The sequence below is a fragment of the Pteronotus mesoamericanus genome, unplaced genomic scaffold (assembly GCF_021234165.1).
Source record: "Pteronotus mesoamericanus isolate MK-2021 breed Mesoamerican mustached bat unplaced genomic scaffold, CSHL_Meso_final contig_164, whole genome shotgun sequence".
Lineage (NCBI taxonomy): Eukaryota > Metazoa > Chordata > Mammalia > Chiroptera > Mormoopidae > Pteronotus > Pteronotus mesoamericanus.
The window spans coordinates 3,128,881-3,156,413 of NW_026555065.1; the positions used below are offsets into that span (position 1 = coordinate 3,128,881).

Sequence of the window (27,533 nt, forward strand, 5' to 3'; positions counted from 1 at the left end):
ACCTGTGCCTGGGGCTCAATGTGCATGAGCTCCTGTGACCCCGTGGGCCACGCGGCCAGGTGAGGTGACTGAGGCTTGGGAAGAAGGCGCAGATTGCTCAGGAAGCACAACAGGGAGACGGAACCAGAGCTACAGCTCAGTCCCGTGATTCCAAAGCCCAAGGCCCATGACATGTCCATCTTTCAGATGTCTACTGACCAGGGAGGTGAGAAGTAGCTCCTCTGTGCCTGGGAGAGCCTGGGAGTCTGTCTGATTCTTTGGCCGAAGGGAGCAGGAAATGTTTCTTTGGATCAAGCTATGAGTCAGAGCTGGTTTCTTTCCTGGGCATTTCATCAAGCCAAGGGGAATTTGCCTTATTCTTTCCAACAGTCCCTCCACTTAAAGAGCTTTTATCCATCAGGGGATTCGGCATCAAATGAGATGTGAGTGCTGAGGGGGAGTGTAGAAGTCACGCAAACCTGTGTCCTTTCCCCTGAAGAGCTGAGAGCCTGGGTGGAAAGCGGCAAGGAACAGTGTAGAAGGACAGCCTGGCATGTTAGAGGTCTTGCACCAGAGGACTGAGGATGGAGTGAAGGGGACTGAGGGCCAGAGGAGGTGCTTGGAGAAGGAGGAGAGGAAGGGTGAGAGGGCGCTTGGGCAGGGGATTGTCACAGGGTATGACAGCCCCAGATCAGAGAGCCCCAACCCCATGTCCCCTTCGCCCTGGGGGCCAGGAGCAGAGCTCCCAGACCCATGGACAGCAGAGCAGAGAGCAGCTTGTGGGAGGACAGGGCAGAGAGGATGTGCCTGTGAGCAGGACAGAGGCTTCTGTTGTGGAGAGCAGGTTCCTTTGAGGCTCAGAGTCCCCCTGCCACAGCCCAGGAGCTGGGCGGTTCATGCCCTGGGCTCTGGGTCACTGCTACCAATTGTGCATGCTGGCTCTGGGATGCATGCTGGTCACCATTGCCATCTGGATGGGGGCAGGCAGCCTGGGTTGTGACCACCTGCTCTCCTGAGGGACATGTGCATTTACAAGGCTACCATGGGAAGACAGTGGTGTGGTGCCCTCATGAGAGGGATGTGCCCTCTCGGTCTGCATTCTCCTGTAAGGAGCGGGGAGATTTCCAGAAGCCAGGGATTCTCTTAGGGGAGACTTCAAACACGGGAATGGTCCAGGGAGAATCATGGCCAGGCTGCCACTAGGTGAGAAGCAAGGGCTGGGGGAGGATGAGCCCTACCCTGTCCTCAGAGCATCCCAGGCGGGGCCCCTCAGATGTCGGTGGTCACACGTCAGCCCAGGCTCTGCGTAATCAAGGTGCAAAAGAATTTCTCTTCTTCTACCTTGAAAGGTGATGCTGGGAGGTGACTGATACAGCAAAGCAAAGTCCTGGATCAGCTGGAGGTAGGAGGGGGGAAGGCAGACACATGGGTTCCAGTTCTGGGCTCCCCCATTGAACTGCTCACATTCTTTGTTTCTTTATTTTTGTTTATGAAAACTAGGGGACCCTCTCTCCAGCCCTTCCTACCCTGTGAAAGCATTAAAGATGAAGGGAAAGGTGTGAGCTGAAACCAAACTGGGTTGTTATTACACAAACGTGAGACACGGGAACATGCTCACTGTCATGACCTTACCATCGCTGGTGACAGGCCCATGGTTCCTGGGGGACCTCGTGACCAAGCTGGGCTGGGATCTGGAAGAGCAGGGGGGTCAGGTGGTGTGGCAGAGCTGGGCCTTCTGGAGCACAAACCCAGGACGCAGGCAGGGGGCTGCCAAGGCTGGGGCTGGAATCTGGAGCTGGGAGGAGTGAAGGGTGTCATGCAGAGGCCTGCACATGCCTCACCCAACCCCTGTGATGGGTCATTCTGCCACTCAATGTCTGATTACTTTTGGGGTGGGAGCCAGGCACTGAAGAACAGCTGGCAGCGATGGGTAGGTGGTGGACCCCTAGTTCCCTTCCTGCCCTATCCTCCCAGAACCTGCTCTCTGCCTGCTGTCCATGGGTCTGGGAGCTCTGCTCCGGGCCCCCAGGGCAAAGGGGACGTGGGGTTGGGGCTCTCTGATCTGGGGCTGAATCTTCTGGAAACTGGGGATCCACCAGACCTAATGACCTGTTCTCTCCGAGAGAGGCATTTGCTGTAGGAAGTAAGGGACTCCTGAGGCAGCAGGAGGGGACACCGAGGAGTCTTCAGAAGACTGGGAAGCTGAGATTTCTCCCATCATTTCAGAGTCCAGGTGTATCAGCCTGGATGGAACTGGCTCTCTGGGGTGGTGACCCCTCTTGACATAGTAAGAAAGCCAGGCTCAGCGAGGGGTGTGATCCGCCGGTGACTGGGGGCAGGGCAGGGCCTGACGCCAGTGCCCTGACCCCTGGTCCCGGGCTCACTGCCCTGAGCCCCTGCCTTCCCCCTGGTAGAGCTCCATCTGGGCAGTGAGAACTCGGTTCTCCCAGGGAATGCAGCCCCAGGCTCTGCAGGGAGAAGACAGCCATGGTTTGAGGGTGCCGAGGAGGGAGGTTCTGGATCCTCTCTTCTCTGTCTTCTCTCCTGGACTTGGGGGGAGCCGAGGGGCAGGAGGCCTTTCTCTGGGACGTCCGTCAGGCTGTGCAGTTTCCTGACCTGCAGCCCGTGCTTTGGGAGCTGTCTCAGCTGATTGGCACATTCCATCCCTTTTCAGGGAATTCCAAGTAGGTCAAAGGTATGAAGCTTGACACTCCCAAAACATTCCCAAAGTGTTTCAAGGCATAAAGGGTACCTCCTGACACCCAAGGCATTTCTTCTTTGTCCCTTGAATCTTTCCTAACTTCTACCCAAACCAAGAAGGTTGATGGTGGTGGAAAGGCTATGGGACTGATCGTTTGACACCTGAGTTTTCATCCCAACTTGGAACACTAACAAGAGGCAGAGCTTTGGAAAATTTCTTCTTTTCTTTGAGTCTTAGTTTCCCCCTTTGAAAACAGGGGGACTAGATTATGATTCAAAGTGGTTTTTTCCTCCTAAAATCCTAGATTCTAATGGGTTCCCAGGTGAACCTCTTTATTCATCCACCCATTCTTTCATTCAGCTAACAAGTCTTTATAGCAGGCCTACTCTGTGTGAGCTACTCTCTTCCTTTAGGATAGGCCTGCCCACCAGGGACAGGGAGGGTGGGTTCCCTAAGGTTACTAAGTCACCACAATGGGGGATGGGGAGTCCCTCTCACAAGCTCTGCATCTTCTCAAAGAATATTAATTACTCTCCAAGGAAGTCTTCATTCTGAGTAGTTTCCTTTCTCTGGTAATTAACATTACATGTCATTAACAGTCAGGGAACATTGTATGATCAAAGGCAGCATAATTTGTAGCAAGATTCTGAGGAATAGCACAATATTTGTTAATTATGTTATTGATTCTCATGGTCTGGAATGTCCTAATTATTCTTGATCCCAACTGGACCCCGCCGTGCCCGCCAGGCTGGCTTTGAACTGCTGTCTTCCTCCCGGTGGCTCGACCCCCTCCCCTTGGGCTGGCGGGACCACAACTTTCAAAGGGATCAGAGCAGCTTTGTCTCCCCAGAGCCACATGAAAGGGGGACCTGGCTGGGACTGAGTGAAAGGTAACCTCTTTCAACAGGCAAATGCTGTTAATTGACTTCTTGGGGGCTCCAGTGGGCACTACTTCAAGGGAGCAGTGGAATAGGTATTTTTCTAGGCCCAAGGCCACTTGCTAGTTCTCAAGAACTGGGTGCTGCTCCCAAGGCCTGGTGGGAATGGGGAAGTCCCTGGGGTTGGGGGCTCCTTGCCTGGCTCTAAAACTGTTAAATGGGATGGTGGATTTCTATTGGTGGCATAATTTCAAAATGTTTGTTTCTTAATCGGCTATATTTATGAGTAAGCCAAGCTCCCATCCTCTTGTTGAATTCTGCAATTAACCTTTGTAATCATGTGATGGTCGGCTCTGCGCTTGCTATGTTTTTTCTGAACCTTAGTGGGCGGCATTCTGAGTGATGCTGATAGGAGGTGTGGTCTGTCCAGCTCAGGAAGGTACCTGGATATGGGGACAGCGTGGGAAGATCTCCTCAGCCTTAGCCTGAGATCATGGACACCACCACTAGTAATTATTAAAAACAATGCCTCCCCAGGCTGCACCTACTCATTCAGTCCTTACGACTCCTTGAAGTAGGGCTTACTAATATCCCCACTTTACAGATGGGAAACCAAGGATCAGAGAGATCAAGTAACTGTCAGGGTCACGTGGCCAGGCAGAATCAGAAATCAAGCCCCGCTAGGCCGTCTGGCGTGACGACCCACCATGCCACGGAGGGCTTTCTCTAAGTGGCTTCTGGGGAAATTTTGGAGAGTTTACTGATGTCACTGCCAGGGAGCTCCACAGGCCCTGCGTCTGTGGTTGTGGTCATTTGGGGAAGGGAGGTGAGGTGGCCAGAAAGGATCCGTGGTGAGAGCCCAGGCGCCTGAGAGAGCTCCTGCCATTGGGCACTGACACTTGACTCCCTCTCATCCTAGGCACCTGCTCTTTCTTTTTCTGCCTGGTCTTTTCAGCATCTTCTTACAGCTCTGGAGGCCTTGAATGGCCTTGTCCAGGGCAATTATTTACCGAGCACCGTGAGGGAGTGAGGCAGTGGGAGAGATGGTTCCTGGCTCAAGCAGCCTCTGCCCTAACAGGGACCTCAGATCCTTGTTAGAGGGACACTCTTGGGGAGGGGTGGTGACTGGGGACCTGGCACCAGACCTCCGATCTCACCCCCATCTACAGCTTGGACAGGAGAGACGTGGAGGGATTGCCCAGGCTGCCAAGTGGGGTGGGAGGCTGGGTAGGCAAAGCAACGTGGGGGATGCAGTGACCAAAGAGGTCAGTTGGTGTGGCCTGGAGATGGACCACAGAGGGACATGGTGCCCCAGCCCTGCCCCATGTAATCCTCTCTCTCCATATGTCAGCCAGAGGGAGGCGGCTTACTTCCCTTTTTAAATTCTGGGGCCTCTGCCAAGGGAGCCTGAGAAGGGGCACTGGCCACAGGGTGGGGGCAGATAAGCGGAGACCTGAGGGTCTCCACATAAATAACTTCACACAAGCGGGATCATGTCATACTTTTTTTTAAAAAACTTTCTCCGTCACTTGCTCCCCTCCTCCGTTTTCCCGTGCGTCATGTCCTTCACGCTGCCCACTCAGGGGCTCCCTGCCAATATCTCCCTCTGTGACCTGCCATACCTGGTAACTCCAACCGTCTATAAACATGCGTACACGTGTGGGCGCGCGCGCATGTGCAGATTGTTTGCTTTATGAAAGTGGAATACGGTCTGGCCTCTGACTTTGTCTCTTCCCTGGTGCCTGCGGGCAGCCCCTTCAGCTCTGCCAGCGGGGCTCTCCTGCTCTCCCTTTGGTGGCTGTCAGTGCTCCCATGGTGAGGATAGCCATCCATCTTTAAAAAAACATTATTTCCCTGTTAATGAGCATCCACCTTCTTTCCACATTTATTTTAAAAATCAGAAAAGGATCTTTTGCAAATACAGCTCTGGCCAAATCAGTCCTTACTTGAAACCTTCTGATGGCTTCCCGCTTATCTCAGGACAAAGTTGTGGCTCCCAGGTGTGTTGGGGTGTCGGGTTCTGGGGCTGCCCTGCCCAGCTGGGCAAGTGTGGCTGCCTCAGGCTCTGCTTCAGCCACAGCACGCCAGTTCTGCTTCCTCCAGGGCACTTGCTCTTTCTCCCTCGGCCCCAGCCCTCCTGCCTGACCTGCTTATCTCTGCTGTCTCATCTCAGCTACGTGTCAGCGCCCCTCTCCAGGTCCCTTGGCAATGGCCTCCGAGTCTGGGTCTTCTCACAGGTACTGGCACTTCCTGGTCACCTGCTGTTCTCTCTCCCATTAGCGTCTGACTTGATATGTTTTGTATCCATAGTCTTACTAGGTGCTACTGTGTTGAGTGAATGAATGATTGGATAAAGGGTGAGGCATCAGTCCCTGTGAGGAGGCTGAAAAGAACCCCGGGCCGGGTCACCACGCAAGGTGCCAGGTGGGGAGGTGCAGAGAGTTGAATATAGGAGCAGGGAGCAGGGTGGGAGCCGGATTGTTAAGGCCTGGGCCTCCATAGGAGGCAGAAGTTGAGAAGAACAAAATCAGAACAGAGGAAATACCTGAGGTTCATTCCCCTTTGGTTGTCACTGGCAGGAGAAGAGATTCAGGGGACAATTCACAGCAGCTATGAATTGGCCACCCCCTCCATCCCAGGCCAGGAAAAGTGTCCACATTATGCCTACCTAGGAAAGAATGGCTTCTGGAGTGAAACCAAGTCTTCAGGTGGGAGCCTCATGGGAACTTGTAGGAAGTAGAGAAAGCAACAGTAGAGGAAATGTGCCAACGTGGGGGAGGGGTAAGCGGATTAGAAGGAGATGGGACATTCCCTGAGAAGGTGCTGATCTTGGTAAAGAACACAGGTCCGGGAGCTGAGAACCTGGCTTGTTCTCTGCTCCCACTGCCTTCCAGCTGCTCAAAGCGTGTGCTCTGTGGACTGTTGCCAGTCCACGAGCTGTCGGGTCTACAGTGAGATGAGTTCAGAATTGAGAAAAAGCACTAGAATCTTGATAGCAACTTGACATTGATAGTCAGGGGACTCCTCTCATTGGACGGGGTGGAGGCCAGGGCAGGAGGTGGGAGTGGCGAGGCCGACTTGGCGTGAAGTCATGCGCTGAAGGGCCACATAGCAGTCTGCGTATATTGCACATAAAAACAACCTGTTCTAGACTGTGAGGAACTCCCATCCAAATGGCAACCGCGGGCTTGTCTCTCTCTTTCCCGAGGACAGAGCACGAAGACACACATCCTCTCAGCAGCCAGTAAGAGGGACTTCAGTTAGATATCTGTAGGAATTAAAAGTTGTAATTTGCCATTACTGTTGTATGGAAAAAATGTTGACTTCTCCTCAGAGGTCTCGCGAAGACTGTCCCTTGCTGCCTGGGTGGGGAAGCCAACCATGGAATCTAGAACAGCTGTCCTGCTGGAGGTCAGTGTTGATGATCCCCTACACCTTGCCACTTGTTACACATGTCAGAGCATTTTTACTTGTATTATCTTTTTTGATCTTTATAACCACCCTCTAGAGCAGCGATTTTCAACCTTTTTCATCTCATGGCACACATAAATACTAAAATTCTTTGGCACACCAAAAAATATATTTTTTGTCAATCTGACAAAAATATGTATAATTTTCACTAAACTACACCAGCCGGCTCTTTTTGTGTTGGCTTTTGCCATTTTTAAAAAGTTTGATAATCTAAAGAAAAAGAGGTCGATGCCTCTACATAGTCAGGTATTGCATATTTTAAAAATTCTTGCGGCACCCTGGGTTGAAAAATCACTGCTCTAGATAAATGAAAGCAGAAATTATCACCCTCACTTTATAGAGTTGACATTTAAGAATCAGAGAGGTTAAGTCGGTTTTCCAAAGTTACCCAGCAAGTTGAAAACAAAGAGGGATATGAGACAACACCTAGGGGTTTTCATCAGTGACAGTGTAAAGGGGTTAAGGGAACTGAAGGGTACAGCCGTATCAACAGTAGCTACTGTTTACTGTGTGCCCCATAGTTAGCAGCTATATTTGATGAGTTTTTACAGTGAATCCGTTACTGTGTGTAATTACCTCATTTAATTTTCACAATGGACACAATTACCACCTCCATTTGTGGATGAGAAAACAGAGCCTCTGTGAGATTAAGTCATTTATCCAAAGTCACTCAGCTAGTAATTAACAGACCTGGTTCTTGATTGAGACCAGCTGACTCTAGTGCACGTGTTTTGTACCACTGCCCTGTAAGCCAGGCACCACCCACACGTGGTCCTCCTGAGGGGTACATGTGCTCTTGCCAATCTCACAGCTAGACACTGAGGCTTCGTCACATTAGGGACTTGTCCCAGAGCCACAGGCCTGGTAGAGTTCAACCCCAGCTCAGCATGTGTTCAAGGGGAGCCTTGCTGATTCCTGATCCTCACTCTTCTGGCACATTCTGCAGCCTCTCACAGCCACAAGCTCAGCCCCAGGGCCCACAGGTGGGGAGCTTGTGTGGGTGGGTCAGCCCACTCCTTGGACCTAGTTCGCCCCTTCCCTCTCCATGTAGTCAGGACTTGAAAGTCAAATGCATTCAGCTTGACACCTGGCAACTGCTAATTTTTAACACCCGAGCCGCTGACAGCTCTTTGTTATGTCACGTCACATGGAAGATTTATGGCCACTTTAAAAGTGGCTTTGAAATGAGACAAAACTCAATATTGAATTTTTTGCCTCCTGCCTTTGGGGTTTCAAGGCATATGATATCAGCTTCCTTCCATTAGCATATTTCTAATGAGTGTTATTAACGTGAATTTCATTGCAGCTCTCAGAATTTTCATTAGAGGAGGGAGTGGGCGGGAGGGCAAGACACAGGTAGACGGGGCACCTCAGGCTCTCGGACCTGGGACTGCACTTGGCTCCAGCCTCCTTTCAGCGATCTCTATTTTCCCATCTGTGCAGAAGGGTTCCTGCTGCTTTTCGCTGTGGGATTTGGCAAAAGAAACGTGGGTGGCCGTACAGCAGGGCTCACCATGCTGAAGCACCTGGGTTGGCTCAGCCACTGCCCAGTGATGGGCAGGCCATCACTCTTTTTTGAACCTCAGTTCCCTGCTACCTGTACAAGGGGGACTATGGTACCTACCACGTGGCTAAGCTCTGTGGGGAGAAAAGGTGTTGCTTTGTTCACTGCTGTCCCTTCAGTGCCTGACACATCAGAGGTGCTCAGAAAACAAGGGTGGAGTTGATAGATGGGTCAAGAGAAGGATGACAGGGTTTTCCCACAAATGGGATTGGCAGTGGGTACCTGCAGGGGTGCTGGTAAGGGTTTGCTCATTCATTATCTACGGTTGGGCTCTGGTGGTGTTGATTGGTGCCCAGGGCGCATGTGCCAGCCCTGGAGTGGGTGGGCAGGGGAGCTATAAGGCCCTCTGCTCTGTGCCTGTTTTCATATAGATGTGCTGTGGGGAAGGGTCGATGGGCCTTCTTCTTTGTCCTCTCCTTTCACCTGGGCCCGTTTGGCTTCTTAGAGGTGGCAGGCAACTTCACTAATGGTTTAGCAGACCCCTGCTTCTGCCACTCAAAGACACTTTGATGGGACAGAGGAGCCCTGTGAGTCCAGGGCAAAACCAGGATATTGTCAGGAAGAGGGTACCCAGGCCGGGTACCTGTGTGCTCAAGTGAGAAGAGAGAAAGAGACAAAGAAAAAATAAGGTCACCTCCCGGGGTAGATCTTCATTCTCCTTCCGGGTCCCCTGCCCCCTGCTTACAGGGAGTTCTCGTGGGTGATTCTCAGTTCTGGCTGCTTGTTAGAATCAATGTGGAGGTTAAAAAAAATACTCATATCTAAGCTCCATGCACAGAAATGTGGTTCTGATTGGCCTGGAGTGAGCTTGAACACATAGATATTTTTCAGTGTTCCTAAGTGAGTCAAATGTGCTGCCAGGGTAGATACCACTGCTCAGAGAGAGAGAGAGAGAGAGAGAGAGAGAGAGAGAGAGAGAGAGAGTGTGTGTGTGTGTGTGTGTGTGTGTGTTGGGAGGGGGCAGCTAGGTGTCCTGCTCAGTGTGTGTGTGTGTGTGTGTGTGTGTGTGTGTGTGTGTGTTGGGAGGGGGCAGCTAGGTGTCCTGCTCAGTGTGTGCGTGTGTGTCTGTGTGTGTCTGTGTGTGTGTGTGTGTGTGTGTGTTGGGAGGGGGCAGCTAGGTGTCCTGCCCAGAAGGAGTGCCCTCCCCCACCTGCCACCCGCCTGGGGAGTCGCAGCCCCTGCCCTAGCTCTCTGATTCAGGCACCGTGATTTCTGCCTTTGCAGCTTCCTAGGACAGAGGAGGTGCCAGAGGAAAGGGTGAGGCACCTGCTGCCACCTCTGAACAAGTATCATCAGCCTTCTGTCCCTGTGCCACCCAGTTCCCTCTCAGCTACTGAAACTTTGGGCCCTTCCTCACCCCACCCCGAGTCCCACCTCAGGGTCCTCATCTCTAACTGGCTCTTCTAGGATCAAATGAGACCGTGGAGAAAGATATGCTTTGTAAAAAGCCCCCGAGAGGGTGAGGGATTGTTAAGATTGGGAGACTCTGCAAAAGCTGTCCCACCGGTCCTGGAGAGAGAGGGCTGGGGACAAGAGTTTCTGAGGGCCTGAAACACAGGGCAGGGAGAAAAGAGTGGGGTCAGCCTGTGGCTTCCCAGCAGAGAAAGTGAAATTCCAGAAACTTTCAGCAGGTGACAGGGAGGGACCTTGGCCAGCCACCAGCAGTCCTCCTCTCTGCACCCAGGGACAGGGAGGTCCCCTAGGACAGGGCTAAGAGAGTGGGCTAGAAAAGCAGCAGATACTGTGTTTGCTGGAGGGGCTTGTAGATCCAAGGTACCTAGAGTCCAGCATGTCCCCAAGTGAATCTCACCATCCCCCTGGCCCCTCACCTGCGCCCGAGGAGGCCCTGCTCACGGGCCTCCCTCCCCTTTCCTGAAAGCATGGTGGCCTGGGAGGGGCACTGGGTTTGGGGGCCCAGAGAACTGGATTTGAGGTCAGGTCTGTCTGCTATCAGTTGTGTGACCTTGAGCAAGTCTCTTTTGTCAGCTATCAGCTGTGCGACCTTGGGCAGGTCACTTTCCCTGCCAGCCTCACATCTCTCGTGCAGAAACTGGGACCTGCTCGTGGATTCAGTCCAGGCATTGGCTCGATGCCAGCTGCTGAGAGGGAGCCCTTCTCCCTGCCATCTGCCGTTGCTGCCAAGACCACTGTAGAACTCAGAAGAGCTGTGAGGGACCTTAGCTAAAATCCAAGTTTGGCTCTGAAAGGACAGGACTGTCTGTCAACGTTCTTTTAGAAATGGGGAAACTGAGGGTCAGAGAAGCTAGGAGTCTTCCGAAGGTCCTGTGGCTGGTGGGTGATGCTAGAAAGCTCAAACTCAGGCCTTTAAGCCCATGCCGTGTCCCCAGGTAAGACCAACCACCTGAGAAGTGATTCTAGTTTCTCCTTACCAGCCCAGAGAGATGCAGTGACTTATTTAGGGTCACACAGCCGACTGTTGCAGACCTGGGGTGAGAGGCCTGTTTCTGGGTTTCTCTGTCCCTGGCCTGTTCAGGGTGCTCAGCTCAGGCTGTCCTCAGAGCCACTGGCAGCCCCGTCAGCAGCTTCTGTCCCCTCACAGCAGCTGCGCTGGGCTGGGGGCCGCACTTGCTCACTCGCTCTTCCCACATTTATAATCCACGACACATGGGCACACAGCTCTACCATTTGGCTTTATTGATTGCTCCACAGTGGGTGAAATTGGGTTGAAATAAATGTCTCCTCTGTCTTCCTCCCTCTGGGTGATTTTAGCCTCATCACCACATTGTGGAGCCATCCAGATTCTGGCATGTGCCTGTCCTGTCTAGATACGTCCTTTCTGATGCAAAGATATTGCCCGGGCTACTGCTGCTGAGCCTGATGGTTCTTGAGAATGGTGGGGAGGAGCTGCAGAATTCCACAATGTGCTGCACCTTCCTGGTTGCCTCGGATCTGTCCCCACATCTGGGGGCTCCCAAGCAGAACTGAAGGTGAGGAAGAAGTGCTCTCACTTCTGAAGGTATTACACTATTTTCTGGGTGAGACCCAGAATGGGGTGGGTTCTGCTCACTCCTGTGGCACAAACCACTGCTCTATCTTGCTGGGGAACTGGCCCCTTCTATATAATAAAAGAAACTCCACATCCTTTGAGGGTTGGGGAGGTGTGGGGCAGGGCATGTGCTTAATTATTGATCCCATTCAGATTTCTTGCCAGTCATTGCTGCATCCTCCTGCCCCCAACTCTCCAGCCAGCTGTAAGGGTACAGAGTGAGCGGTAGGGAGTATCGCCTTAAAGTTCTGTCCCCAACTTCTCCCTTGATTCCTCAAAGCACAGCTGAGGCAAGGTTGGCACATTTAAAGGTGGTAGGCAGGCTAAGGGCTGACACAGGGAAATACCTACAGAAGACACTGTACACTTAGATCATCTGGTCCAGGACTCTGGTATCCTCATCTGCAACTTTGGCTATGACCAGCAATGTCCACCCCCCCGCTCAGTCCTCTCCACCCACCTCCTGATATCAGAGCCATAGGAACCTTAAAGACTCAGCCAGCTTCAAGAGAGAATTCAGTCCTAATGCCCTGTGCTTTCCACAGTACGTAATGGGATGGCTTTTCTCCTCTGCATCAAGAATGGTATGAATTATGTATCATCCTTGGGAGAGTTGAGAAAATAGTCACTGAATTATGCTCTGGGTTCTGTGGTTCAGATGAGGAATGCTGGCTAAGAAAGGCTTCCTTTCAGCTAGTAGAGGACAATGTAACACCAAGGAGGCAGGAGACTTGTCCAGGGTCTCGCAGCTAAGCCAGTCCTTTTCTCACAATAGCATAGTATCTTCTCTTCCTCTGCTCACATTTAGTGAGCATGGAGGAAGCTCTGATGGAGAGATGACCCTCTCTCTCCTCAACACACCATACACGGCACGTGCATGCGCACACGCTCATGCACATGCTCATGAGCTCTTGAGTCTGATGGGCGAAGACATACCTGGAAGCATAGTGCTGGACAAGCAGGTAGTCCTGAGTTCAGGTCTAGTTCACCCACTTCCAAACTGTGAGCTTCTATTTTGTCTCCTGCAGATGGAGGTCATAACACCTACTTCACAAGCCCTGTGAAGACTGAGCGAGATGGGCCAGGTGCCTGGCACAGGGCAGGCTCTCGCAAACCACTCATTTCCTGCTTTTCTCTGGCATGCAGTGAGTTGCTTCCTGGGTGGGGAGTGAACTAAACGTTCACTGACTCAGTCTCCATCCAGGTTCTCGCCCAGCAAGGCATATTAACGGGGTATTCTTAGTAAATGCTCCCAGGGTATTGAATGTGGTGTTAGTGCCCAGTGCTCCTTGGAGCTCAAGCTTTCAGTGCCACCGCCGGCCCTCTCCCCGCCCTTGACCCAACTCCTACCTGTCTCACTCCTCTTTTCTTTCTTCCGCCTCTCTGTGTGTCAGAGGCCGCACGTGGTTTAGCAAGCTTCTGGCCTGCCTCCTGTTCTTCCTACCCCATTGAGTCTCTGTATGTGTTATGGCAAATTTAGAAATTTGTGGGCACACTACAGAATTAGAACGTTGGGGAAGCATGGTTTGGACTTGGCACAAGCTTCCTGTTTTCTGCCTATCGGTGATTCAGCATAACCAAGGTCCGCACCTCATCAGTCCGGCCTGCCTGGGGAGAGGGCAGGACGCAACCTGGAGAAGCTGGCGGTGGAGCAGGAACCCGCCTGCCTCCATTTTGCCTTGAGGGACAGGAGGTTCAGATTTCTGAATTTCCTGTTGAGTTGGGAGTTAGGCAGAGAACTTTCTAAGATTCCAGCACCTGCTACCAAAACCCTTTTGCAGTTGTGCCCTTTTCCTTTCCTGCCCTGGTTAAATGGATTACGATGAGTGGGATCAAATCTCCTTGGATTTAACAGGATTTTGCTGATTTCAGGGTCATCTTTGCTAAAGGCCTTGTCCTTGTTCCAGAGTGGGTATGAAGCTGAGTAAACGATCAGAAAAGAAGCTAGCCCTGAAAACTGCTTTTTAGAAGAAGGAAAAAAAAAAAATCTCACTGGCTCAAGGGTAAATACACCAAATGAGAACCAAGCCTGACCAACACCAGTGGGTGTGTCCAGCTGGTTTGATGGCATCCCAGTTAACTGAGATTTTTCCTTGGACACTGGTGCTCAGTATGGCTGGTGCCCAGCTGGGCCTAACTCAGTCATGTGACTTGAATCCTCATCAGTTCCTCCTGAGAGCCTGCCATGCCTCTCTCAGGCCTAAAGGCCTCAGCTGGCTGCTCCATGCAACCCTCAGAAGGAACTGCTCTGACATGTTAAGCTTTTTAATTTAGCACACACGGTGCGCATATGCCCCCAGACAAAACAGAATTGATTTATAATTCTCTTAATGGAAGCACAGCCTTTAGTTGCTCCAGAAATAGATCGTTACCTTTGCCACCTTTTGTAATTTTTCCCCTCCCTTTTTTTTTTTTTTTTTTTTGTTAACACCACTGTGGTCTTAAAATATGACATTTTATTTCAGCCTACTATCGTAATCCACTAAACGCAGACATTTCTTTTTAGACCTTTAATTTATAGCATGTTTGTTCGGTTTCACTTCATTAATTAATGTTCTTCCCAGGCCCCCACGCCAGAGTCTTTGTGTAATGTTCTCTTACTGTAATCAGGTGCTTTTATCCTTAATGAACAATTTCCTGGAAAATACTGAAATAAACAACGAATAATCAGGCCAGGAACACGATGAATCTGGGAGTTGTGTGCCATTCTGCAAATTAAATCTGGGGAGATGAGGGTCAGATTTTGTCTGCCACACTGCTGTTTTAGTAGTTTCTTTCTTTGGGGATGGGGACAAGGGGCGCTGAAGTTCCGGAAGGTGACTGAGCATCTTGCACCTCCCAGAAACAGTTGAGAGGAACTGTTTTATTACAAATGCATATGGCTGTGGAGGTGGTTGTCAGACACAGCCCAGGCCAGAAACACAGCCAAATTGTGCTCTAGTTCCAGACTTGGAATCATCTGTAGCTGGGACTGTGGGTCAGCTAGGCTAAATTGCAAACTTACTAAAATTCATCTTCAGTCCCTTTTCCTCTGTTTTGGCAGACTTGTCCCACCCTAAGGAAGCAGTCCTTATTGGAGGACCCTAATAAACTTGTTCTCTGTCTGTACAACACCTCCCTCAGGAGTATTTGTACTTCACCCACCCCCAGCCTCCAGCAAGAGGGCAATGACCGTATTTTACCAGTGGTTTACTGTTTACAGGCCCTTCTCATTATCCCTGTCTCTTTGGATTCTCAGGTCCCTGTGCGAGTTAGGTTTTCTTATTCTTCCCACTTTACAGTGGAGGAGCCTGGGACTCCCAGGGGTTAAGTGGCTCACCCAAGGCCACACAATGGGTAAGAGGCAGGGCTGGATTAGGACCCAGGGGCGGAGTCCAGAGCTCCAAATGCTTGTTACTCCTGGGGGAGCAGAGCCCATGGGGGTGTACGTAACTGAACAAGAGCCCTGGAGTGAGGTGAAGCGCCCTGCACCAACCTGACTGGGCTGCAAGCCAGAATTCATCAGTGTCATTGACGAAGGGCTGCAATGAATTTCTTTTAAAATCAGAATACCTGGTTCATTTATTATACTGAATAGAGCTGACAAAATCGTATGTTATCCACCCATTTTTCTGTGTCATATGATCATTTGGGGTCTTTGAAATGACATAATGTTTTTCATCACAGCATGGATACAATCATAGCATAGACACGTGCCACACAATTATAATGGCAATTTCCCTCTGGCTTGATGGCTCTAAGAGCTGCCTGTGTCCTTAGAGGTAGCAGGCTCAGAGCTCAATGAGTCTTTGCTTTTTGGGAAAATGCACCCCAAGGAGCAGTGAGGGAGAATGTGGGCTGGGAGGAGGGTAAGTTGTGGGAGAGCCTCCCAAAGGGCCCTCTCTTTTTGTTTTCAAAATGAAGATGTCTTTATTGTGGTTTTTCAGATTTTAAAATTGAGACCTGCTCATCGTAGAAAATGTAAACATATGGAAACTGTGGAGAAGGAAGTCAGTCGCCTAAAATATCATCACCCAGATATCTGTGCTAATGTTTTTAACATCCTTCCGTACATCCTTCTGTTCTTACTCACTCTCTCTTAACACAAACACAACACACACATGCACACAACATTTTATGTAAATCTGATCATAATGTTTTGTAACCTGTGGTTTTCACATAATAATACATCAGAGTCATCTTTCCATGTTGGTGAACTTAATGTATATTACAATATCTTTGCTTTTCTGATTACAGTGATAATAATGCTCATGGTAAGAAACACTAATGTAACAACATAAAAATTTGACCTAGAAAGCACAAGGCCAATGATATTGTCTCCATCCGCCCCCCACCCCCAAAGATGACACTATTCATGTTCTACTCCATATGTAGGCTTTCCTATTTTTCACACATCAATACTTTTAATGTTTGCATAATATTTTGTTATGTAGACATGGTGGAATTTATTCAGCAAGGACCTGCTGATTTAGACATTTAGGTTGTTTCAATGCTAAAACAAATCTCTTAATTAAGAAATGATGCAACAAACATTCTTGAACCTATCCTTGTTTGGCCTTGGTTGATTTTTAAAAATTAAATTGCTGAAGTAAAGTGCTGGGTTAAAGACAGACATTAACACATGTCACTATGCGTTGCCAAGCTGCTTTCCAGAGCACACCAATGCCCAGCTTTCCTACCAGTGCACAGGCATAGGACCCTTCAGACTTTGGGACAGTTGGTGTCTGGCTTCAGAATCTCCTGGCCCAGATATATATGAAAGGTTCCAGAAGGCAACCTGGAGAGGCTGCCCTAGTCTAATGCCATGTCTGTGGCTGAGAGCCTCATGTTTAGCTCCTGGCCTGGGAGAGGTGGTCCCTGAGGTGTGAGGGGGCAGAGGCTCTTCTGGTGTGGACACTGAGCTGGAACAGAGGACAATACTAGAAGCCACTTTTCAAAAGGATGCTGAGGATTAGACAGAGAGGTGGGCAGGAACTAAGGGTCCTAACCATCACTGTGCTGCTGATAATGTGCATTTGCAGTACTGGGCTGCATGATCCTCATGAGAAACTGCTTTCTCTCCTCCTTCCCGTGTGGTCAAAGAGGGAAAGAAAGCTCAGAGGGGTGAAGTGAGTTCTCTAGGACCCAAGACTAGAATCCAATTCTCTTGCCTCTTCTGCTTTATCTCCTTCCTGCGGGGACATGAAGCAAACCTGAGGAGGGTAAAGAGGGAAAAGAATGTGAGGGGAAGGACAGGAAAGGCTAACACATTGCAGATGAGCATGCAAAGGGGGGAGGGACCAAGAGATGATGAAGTCTGGCCCCAGCCTTGGGGACAAGCAGAGAGAGAAGCTCAGAGAGAGAAAGCAATCTTTCCCAGGTAACCCAGCAAGTTAGTGACTTAACAGGCAGAGGGGAAGAATCTGGCCGTGGCAGGCTGAGCTGGAACTCAGGGTGCAAGACCCAAGGGAGCGAGGACAGTACAGCTGCTCTGAGTCCTGACAGAATGGAGCTGGCGAATGGGCTGCTCTCTCTTCAGAGGAGGTGGCCTGATCAAGAGCAGATTGAGAGACAACGGAAACAGAGATGGGCCCTTTCACGTGTGGGGGGCTGCAGGGATATTAAGCATTGATCCTGCAAAGGTCTCTGGTTTCCCATCACACTTGCCGGAGGCTTCTTGCTGGGGAAAGGCCTTGGTGCTTTGAAATAAGCCACATCCTGGCTTCGTTGCCTTCTCTCGGCATTCCCACACACCTCCAGCAGGTGTTTGGGGGTCTTGGGGCAGGACGCTGCCTGAATAGTCTTTGTGTCCACAGCGACTGGCAAGTGTTCAATAAATGCTTGTTGAACGGATGGATGAAAAATGAGACTGGTCTTGATAATTGTGTTGTTAAGACCAACCCAGGAGTTACCATATAGCCACGCCTACGTTTTCTGGCAGAAGATTTTTCCATCAGTATTTCTGCCTCCCCCCACCCCCAAGCTTCTTGGAAATGCTAGAAATCAGAATTATAGCATTGGAAGAATCTTTGAGGTGGGGGATTTGAGTTGGGAGAAAACTAATAACTCACTGAATGCTTTCTATGTGTGGCACTCAGCTCCAGAACAGGTAAATTTTACTCAGGTTATGTAGCCAGTATGGCAGAGTTAGGATTGGAGCCCAGGTTCGCCTGATTCCATCATTCCCTTCACATGAGCCCTGCCACCAACGTGTCCTGTGACCTGGGGGCAGTTTCTGCGCCTGTGGGACAACGCACTGGGCAGTTGTTGCTCCTGGATCTGTCCTGGTGACAGCTCTGATACCGCAGGGCTTGCTCTCTATCCTGTTATCCTCGCAGTTCAGCCTAAGTTGGAGACGTGACCTTGCAGTGATGGTGATTGGTCCTCCAGGTTTTTGTCCCTCAGAGCTCTCGTACCGTCGGGCACGTGTGTTCTGAGAAATGTTTGCTCAGAGTGAATAGAAATGAGGACTAATCTCCACAGGGCTGTGTGGCCCTGAGTGGCTGACTTGTCTTTGGGGGTTTTGTGACTGTGGACATGATTTACTGCCAGGCAGGGCACAACGGACCCCCACAGTTTGAGAACCCTGCAGCCCTGGGAGCGGGTGGGAGAGGGAAGATGACAGGCCTGGAGTGGGCTGGGTTGGCGGAGAGGGACAGGCAGCCTTGGGGTTGGCCAGGTCAGGTGAGCGTGCCCTGATTTGCAAAGAAATGGAAAGATGGAGATAATTACTTAACAAGAAATGGAATGGACCAAGAGCACAGATAAGTTTTCTCTCCTCGTCTTTGGAGGGGCTGGAGGCTGAGTGTGCAGCCGCTCCCTGCTTGGGAAGGGGACAGTTGAAGGCTCAGAACCCAGAGACTGCGCACAATGGGAGAGGGAGCTGGGTACTTTATTAGTGTGCTGGTGCCTATTCCCCGGCACCCACCCTGTGCTGGGATACGGCCCAGCCATTTGTTCTCTGCAGGGCTTGCAGGTGCAGGGGACAGGACAGTCTTTTGACCCTAATTAATGGGTACTGCAGGCCTCCGTGTTGCCATTTTCAGGATTTGCAGCCCGAGGCTTCCCCGGGCAAGGAGAAAGCAGAATTTATCAGGGTGGTGGAGCCCAGACGCAGAGGAGGACATTTACCATGTCCTCGGAGGGGACTCCAATCCCCTCTGATTTATCTAGCGGGCAGGCACCTGGCAGGGCCTCTACTTTGGCTCTGGGACGCAGTTCTGCGGTCAGGGAATCACTCTTCAGGAGATTAAGAGCTATGGATTTATTTTTAAACTTTTTTTCTTAAGTGCAGAGACATTAGAAAGCATTCCACATAAAGCCAGCCCCTTGTGGGACTGCTGGAAGGCTGGAGGCTTCATCAAGGCAAAGGGTAAAGCCTCTTAATTATGGGCTGATCATGGCTTCTCTTTCATCTTACACTAATCAGACCCCAGCAAGGCCAGCGAACAGAGAGGGGCTTGGAGACTGGGAGCCAGTTGAGAGTGCAGCGGGCAGATGAAGGGCAAGGTCTGCTAGGCGGGATGATCACCTTCGCATTGCCCCATTCCCAGCAAACTTGGCTTTGTGTTTTATTCAGGAAAACAACAAAACAAAACAGGGTGTGTGTGTATACGTGTGTGTATCTTCTCTAAATAGGAGATAGAAATCTTTCTATATACACTCACATGCTGGGAGGAATTTGAAGCGTTTGTTTTATGAGTCCCGTTTGGGTTTTGCCTCTGTTGCTTTTCGAGGCTGAAAGCGCCTTTTCATGAGGCACTTGGAACACCAGTCAGCCGCCAACTGCAGCTTGAGCTATTGAGTGGGCTTCAGTGCTTGCCTTGTGCTGGTTCCTGAGGCAGACAGACCGCAGGGGGCGGGGGGGGCGCCCCAGGCACGTCTTTGAATCACACTCAGGATGTCACAGCGCCCTCTGTATCCACTGCCGACACATTGGTGGTCTCCACGGTGCAATGTTAACATAGTGTGGAATGCCCACTGCAGTATGACCTGCTGTTGGGACAGGTCTTTCGTGGCTTCTGTCAGGCCACACACAAGCAATGTCACGGACAACACTCCGAGTGCTACTGACAGCAGTGAACACAAAAGACCAAAACCTCTGACCTTGTGAAGTGTGTTCTAGTAGTAGTATAAAGGGAAGGAAAATGATGTGTAGCTTGTAAGCCCAGCCAGAAGAGCTGAGGTCACACACCTCGATGGTTTATATGGGAGAGGAAAAATTTACAGTTAGTAACAACTGTTTAGCAACGTAGGACAGGGACGACAAGTGTATGGCACTTGTGTGTCCTCTCCCATCCAGTGCCCATGGCAGGCGTTACGAACCCACCATGGCGCGCTCTCCCACGCAGCCCATTTCTCAGCACAGCATTCCAAGCAGCCATTACCCATTGATCCCCAGCGTTGTGTGGGTGGAAACCTCCCAGGGCCCATGAAATAGTAGTGACCACTGCCACTAATGCAAATTTGTTGAGAAGGAAGAGCTCCCTGGAAGAGACTGGGATGAACAGAGAGCAGGTTCCAGGTATGTGGACTAGGCTTCAGTGTCCAAGATTTCAGCACAGGCAGGAGGACTAGGCAGGTGGTGGAAGCGCAGCAGGTAGGGGAGGATTTTCACACAGATGGACCGTGAGGTCATAACAATGGATCCCAGGGCAGAGGCCATCTGTTTGTCTGTCTGCCCTCTGCCCCCGTTTTATGCATCTTGGCTAATGTGAGCAGCTGTGTCTGGCCAGGTGTGTGCTTCCACCAGAGAGACAGGCTGGACTCTACAGGTGCTGGTGCTGGTGGGGCCCCAGCAGAAGGCAGCGCCCTCCAGAGGATGCCACCATCTGTAAGATCTGCTCGGCTTGCAGAGCTGCCCAGGCCAAAGCCACGGCCCAGGCGGGGAAGAGCGATTCTTTGCTATGGTGTCAGTGTCTCTTAACTACCCACTGGCAGATTCCCTTTGACACCACCTGCCAGGCACAGAAGGCCCTCAAGTGTTAGAATAAACCAGTGACTACAAACTCTAGTAGAGGTGCCCAACCCGTGGCCTGCAGGCTGCATGTGGCTCAAGATGGCTATGAATGCGGCCCATCACAAAACTGTAAATTTACTTAAAACATTATGAGGGTCTTTTTTTTTTGTTTCTGTTAGTGTTTATGTATTTGATGTGTGGCCCAAGACAACTCATCTTCTTCCGGTGTGGCCCAGAGACGCCAAGAGGTTGGACACCCCTGCCTAAGGGATGCAGATTGACAGGACTGGGGCTTCCCTCAGACTTGACCTTGATGAAGACATCTGCTCCGAGGGTGGTCACTAGAAGGAGTTCTGTGGGAAATTGGGTGAAACAAAGTAAAAGAGGTCTCTATTTTGAGTCTTCTAATGTTTGCTAAGCTACATTAGAATTGCTGAGGACAGAGCATGCAGCATTTCCTGAACTTATTGACTCACAGAAACCTTTGCTGAGAGATTTCTATCAACATCTCATGGGACTAGTGTTCCACAGAACCTAACTTTGGAGACGCCTCCCATAGCCTCCCGTGTTTCCTGGTACTGCTCCACAGTGCAGACCCTCTGCTGCCCAGTCCCTCCAACACTGCCTGCCTCTTCCTGCCTCCGTGCTCTTGTTTGTGCTGTGCCTGTCCCGGAAATGCCTTTTTGCCCTCCATCATTCCATATTCTTTCCACCTTAAGTCCCATCCACTCCACAAAGTCTCCCAGATGCCCCCCACAGTGTGACTTAACCACTCCTGCTTTAGTCTCCTCAAATAGACTGCAGCTGGGCACGTGTCATTTCTTTGTGTCCTCCACAGCACAGCGCTGGCCAGGCAGGGGGCACTTCAGGAGTCCTCAGCTGATCAGTTCGGGCCATGGCAGGTGCGCAGACTGGCTACACCTGAGGGCCGGCGTGAGCAACGCCCCCTGGCCACCTTCTCTCCCCTCAACCCCCATGCCAGTGCATCAGGTGTAAAGCACACGGTCCTCAGTGGGGAAAGAAATTTTCCACCTCTGGAACTTTGCTCCCTTCCTCTGCTTCTTAATATGCAGGAAGCACGGCCAAGAGGGAAGGGAACCCCCTGATCTATTTACATGTTCGCTTCCTCCACAGTGCAACCCGGGGCATTTTCTTATTTAATTATTAATGTCCTAAATCAGATGGGGCCTGATACGTTAACCTCTGTCACTCCGAATGGAGTCGGCCTAATAGCCACTGTGGCAGGATTGATTTTCCCTCAGTCATTGCATAAGCATATGTCTTTGGGATCCATCCTCTGAGAGAGCCCGGGGAAGCCCCATTAAAGTTAATGGCCATGAGTGGCCTCTGTGTGCGACCAGCTCTCCTTTGTCTGTTCTTCACGCTGCCTCAGTGACATGTCTGAGACAAATAAAAACACTTTTTCTAAAATCAGTTCCCGAAAGGAATTGACTAGTTCAGCTTAGGACCCAACCCCACCTTCAAGATGCTTACAGACACACGGGGAAGATTAAGTAAACACGTGAGAAAGATATCAATGAAGGACAGGGAGTGACAAGTGCTGGCCAGGCTGTATGCTATGGAGCGATCTGTGCCTGGCACCCCATAGGTGCCAAGCCCTGCGAGGAGCGGGAGGGGTGGGGCCTGAGCTGGACCTCCTGTGGATGATATTTGGATTGCTGAGTGAAGGAAGAAGGGGATTGAGGGCCCCCCCATAACCCATCAGTGTAAGTGAGGGGCGGGGTGGAGAAAGAGCAGGAAGGAAGACCAGAAGACCAGCCTGACTCAGGAAGGAGGGCTGGCGATTAGAATGTAGACTGGGCCAGGTTCAAAGAAAAAGTCTGAGGGCTGCCCTGGCTTTTGTGGCTCAGTGGATTGAGCACCGCCTGCAAACTGAGAGGTTACCAGTCAGGGCACATGTCTGGGTTGAGGGCCAGGTCCCCAGTTGGGGGCGTGCTGATGTTTCTCTCCCTCTTTCTCCTTCCCTTCCCCTCTCTCTAAAAGTAAGTAAACAAAATCTATTAAAAAGTCTGAGGTCTGGGGGGTGTCCGAGAGGAGTCATCTCGTACACTCTCAGCCTAGGTGTCCCTCTCCCCCTCACACCCCCTCCCCCACACTACTACAGAGGTGGTCTTGGCCTCAGGTGGGGAACTCTGCAAATGCTCAGGGTGGGACTGGTCAAGGCGAGGGTGGGACTCCTGGGGAGCCCCCCTGCCCTGTCAGCCTTAATGTGCTTAGACCCTCGGTCTAAATGCCACCTGACTGTCTGTGTCCTTGTGTTCCCCTGTCCATCTCCACTTCCTGTGTGCTCGTCCAAACACTCGCCACCCTCTCTGTGCTCCAGGTTTCTCACCACCAGTGGGTGTCAGCTAAACTGTCTTAAGAGTCCAGGCCTGAGTCTGAAAGAAAGAGGCTTTTATGAAGATTTATTATAAAAAGATCTTCCCAATTACAGCAAAGATCCAAGTTACCTCCATCTCCCACCCCTTCCCTGTCACCATAGATCAAAAGAAGCCAGAGGAACAATGTCCTCTTGTCCAGGTGGCCTCATCTGTTGATGTTCAAAGCTTCATAAGTTTGAAGATGCAGCTGGAGGGTCCTTTTGGGAGAATTCTGGAGGTTCCAGGAGCAGCCAAAGTAATGAGGCAGGGCCATAGAGACCAAGACAAGGCATTCTCTGCAGTTGGCATTCAGACTCCTTGCCTTTCTGAGTGTGGTATCCCTTTGTTTATTTTTTAAATTTGATTTATTTGATGCCTGATCATCCCAAACCCCACCTGGAAGAATATGCTCATCACCAAAACGCAGTGCTGCAACCTGGGTAGGCTCCTTCTCGTCCCAGTGGCGTCTCCTCCTCTTTGGGGCGAATGGGTTGAAACGACCTGCAGCCCAGTGCTGTGCAGACTCCAGGCTGTGACGGGTGCTCTGCGGAGGTGGGATTAGGTCTCCAAGAGCTGGGTGTGGGGTGTGAGCGGGCGGGGGAGATAGGTGTGACTGTGGCTTGCCCACTCCTGAACTCTGCAAATTCAGCAGAAACACCAGGATCGCTTTCCTCTTTCCTAACTGATTTTCAGAGTACATTTAGCCAGATTATTTTTAGATTTCAAATAGAAAGAAAAACCTCATTATTCATTAATTTGGACCCCTATGGCTTTACAGAATTGGTCACATTTGTTTATCTTTGAAGGAGCTGCTAAGAAAGAGTTTAACAAGGAAGTTATTGGGGATGGGGAAGAGAGCGGTTAACCTTTCACAAAGACAGGAGCTCCATTTAGCTTCCCTCTGGGTACAAGTGGGGGCATGTGCCACATCCATGCATTCTTCTCTGTCCCCAGGAAGGGTGAGCGCTTCCTCGTCTGTAAACTCAGGGCCAATGAACTAGAAATCCTCAACCTCATTTCAAGCTGGGAACCCCTTTCCAATGTCCAAATATTTTCAATACCATCCCCACCCGCAGGTAATAGAAGTTGCTTTTTTAAAAATCCTCACCCAAGGATATGTTTATTGATTTTAGAGAGCAGGGGATAAAAAGGGAGAGACAGAGAGAGAAACATCCATCAGTTGCCTCCTGTACAGTTGCCACAACCAGGAATCGAACCCGCAATATATTTGGGGCATGGGTTGATGCTCCAACAAATTGAGCCACCTGGCCAAGGCTAGAAGTTGTGTGTGTGTGTGTGTGTGTGTGTGTGTGTGTGTGTGTGTGTGATTGAAAAGAAAAGCTGCTTTGAATTCAGTAAAGCTTTTAGTCAAATCGCGATAGCGTCTATGTATACATGAAAAATAGTGCCATCTTCCTGAGTCACAGTGTGCATTCAGTCTATAGCCAGCGTATGAGCAAATAGGAATTCCACATCCCCAGAGGTGGCTCTGAGGCCCCCTCTACCCTCACTCGGTGGGAATCTTTGGGCAATTCTCTAAGGCTATAGGACCACAGCGTGCTTTGGTCTTAGGACAGGAAGGGATCTCGGGTCATTTCAGCCACTCCTCTATGAAGAGTCCTTTGTTGGGAAATCCTCAGTGTAGGGGACCAAGGATGTTGGCATTCTTTGCATGCGCTCTTAACGCCTGTCACAGGCTGTCACTTCAGGGGCGTAGATCAAACTCAACAAGTTCCTTCCTTGAAGCCCCCTACCAAGCAAGCTGCCCAAGCTCTTCGTCCCATGGCGGGAACGACGTGCAGTGACTTACATCACTCTGGCTGTCAGTGGCTTCATATCCCATAGGAGCAAGAGAAGCCAGGTGCACTTTCCGGGTGGCTTGCTTGACCAGAGCTACCTGGAAGGGTTTTCTCAGCTTGGCTCTCCCAGGGCCACACCAGACACCTCCCGTCTCTTTCTTTGTGGCAGGAGGGGGCGTAGGGAGAGGAATTGAATGGGCAAAGCACAGGACGGAGGGAGTAGTTAAGTCGAGGGTTCTTGGTCCCAGGTTGCACTCAGCTGCCAAGGGCACCCCAAAATCATAGCTGCATGTTGCATGTAGGGGCATTTTTCTGAGAAGGAAGTCTGTGACTTTCATGAGTTGTCAAAGTAGTCTGTGAGCCAAAAAACTTTCAGAAGCCCTATCTTGGAATGGTGACTTTTCCCTGAGTCAGGCTTCCTCCTCCCTGGTTACTCAGAATCCGTGAAGTGTTACCATGTTAGTCAAAGGCTGCAAGTGTAAAAATATCAAATGCTCATTACAGGACAATGATGGGAAACTTCGTCTGCTTAGCCAGTCTGCTTAGCGAATTCATGTGAGAAATCTCAGTGCCAAACAGATGCCTGGGAAACCAGGCTGATTAATGACGCTGCTTCTTTGTTTTCCTGCACAGGGCCCGGGATGGCACTCTCAGTGACAGGGCTCATTGTCTTCTCCCTCCTGCAAGCCGTCCTCTCTTTGAACCCCGAGGACCCCAATGTGTGCAGCCACTGGGAGAGGTAAGATATAGGTCTCAGATGGCCAGGGACTTCCTGGGCTTCGCGCTGTTGGTACAAAAGCAGAGGCAAGAGGTACGGAAGCGGTGCACCGAGGGCCTGCAGTCCAGCTGGAGAGAGAAGCCCAGACTCCGAAAGACAGGACAAAGCAGTAGAGATTCTGTCTGAGACTCAGTGTGGTGGGAGGTCAGGGTGCAGGGGGTTGAGTGACAGCAACTTAAATGATGCAGTCCGATGGCTGACAAGGTACTTACGCTGCTCCCTGCATTCCCACTTCCCAGCCATTTTACAGACGAGGAAGTAGAGGCCCAGAGGGGCTCAGTGCCCATCCATAGCCAGGTGGGGTGCAGTGAGTTGGTCTGGTCCAGATGTGTTGTTCTCTGATGCTTTGATATCTTTCCTGCTCTCCCAGGACAGGAGACAATGCAGCGTCTTGGACACGTGGGTGGTCAGCAGGCTGCCCTGAGGGGATGGGTGGAGGGCCCTGGTGCTTTGGGTCTGGTGGTGGTCAGAGCACTGTCAGGGGAAGAGCAGCTGGGGGCAGAGGCAGATGAGCCAGCTGCGGCACTGGGTCCCAGGGGAACAGGCCGGGGCCCTGCAGACGGCCTGACTTTGAAGCACAAGGTTAAAGTATCGATTTGGGTAAGCAGAAAGACAGTGACCAGAGACCCAATCAGGAAAAACCGAATTAAACCCTGGAATTGATTGGCCATGCTGACCAGGACAACTCTGCCACTTGGATGTTAATAAATCAAATGAATAAAATTAAGATGAGGGCTCGATGGGGGAAGAAGATGGTAGAGGGCAGGTGAGGGGGAGGGGGCATCAGTGCTCCATGGCCATCAGGGTGAATGTCCCAGTCCCACCACAGGTAAAGGTGTCTCACCCAGGGCCCTGGAGGGAGTGGCCAGGGAGGCAGAGGGACAGCGCCTGCACCAATGTGATTTTTAGCGACTGGCGCTCTGTGAGGAGTCCCTACAGAGTCGAGGCTGGAGCAGAAGGCATGTGCCTTTTTTAGGTGAAATGGGAAGACTATGAGATCTATGATGAGTAGACCTTGGTTCTTTCCCGTCTGGAGTTTTTCAATGATTAGTTCTATGATTTGGGGGACGTCTCTGAACCACTCTTGAGTCTACTTCCACCTGTGTAAAGTTGGGGGACAAAGACCTTTGCTTCCCAGGTTGTTAGAAAGTCAGGGAATCAGTTTCACCAAAGTGCTCAGTTACTACTTTTTCTTGTTGACAACTCGGGCTTTGGAGGAAGTGGTTATTACAGATTTTAATGCACACCAGGCTTGCTGGGAATGTTAATGAAACGCCAAGTCTCTTGGGTCCTAGCCCAAGAGACTCTAGTTCCATAGGTCTAGGGTAAAGCCCAGGAATATGTATTTTCATTAGCTTTCCATATGACTGTGAGGTAATTCAGGGCCCTTGACCTTCTTGTTTTGGTGAATTTAAACCTTTATTTATCGGTGGGTGAGTGAGAGAGAGAGAGAGAGAGAGAGAGAGAGAGAGAGAGAGAGAGAGAGAGAGAGAGAGAGAGAGAGAGAGAGAGAGAGAGAGAGAGAGAGAGAGAGAGATCATGTGGAATTCTCTATTAGTCTCTGGTTTTTGGACTCCAGGCTCATCAACGCTGTCTTGTCCACTTGTCCCAATTGAGGCACAGTTGCTTCCTGCCCCTGTCTCTGCTGTACCCCAGCCCCAAGCATGCCTCCTTCCGTTCTGCCCACCTCTGCCTCTCCTGCTGCACCCAGCCAGGTCCCTCCCCTCTAGGAAGCCCACCCTGACTTCCTTCTTCTCTGAGTTCCATTTGCACCAGTGGATCAGTTCAAACTTAAACCAAAACTCTCTTAAGTTTCTTAACTTAACCTGTTCAACATGAATAAATTTGGAATACGAAAATATCTGAATCCAGACTGCACGGAGCTGGCATTTCAGGTTGACAGGGTTATCAGCTGAATATATAGCTTTGATGGGAGAACAAAGAGGGACCCTAACAGCTAAAACAAGGTCTGGGGATCCCCTGGGCTTCTTTAACCCCTGGGGAGGAGGCCTTGCAGTGATGCCTCCGTGATACCAA

The 27,533-nt window shown here is 50.8% G+C and overlaps 1 protein-coding gene across 8 annotated transcripts in view; it reads left to right on the plus strand.

Annotated features, from left to right (window-relative positions):
* The window catches only part of MEGF11 (multiple EGF like domains 11), a 362,683-nt gene that overhangs the window by 106,252 nt on the left and 228,898 nt on the right, over positions 1 to 27,533 (plus strand). For all 8 annotated transcript variants that reach the window (XM_054565250.1, XM_054565252.1, XM_054565251.1 and 5 more), the window contains exon 2: positions 25,352 to 25,457. In XM_054565250.1, coding sequence (XP_054421225.1) covers positions 25,360 to 25,457 — 98 coding nt within the window. In that variant the 5' untranslated portion in view covers positions 25,352 to 25,359. The remainder of the gene's footprint in view (positions 1 to 25,351; positions 25,458 to 27,533) is intronic.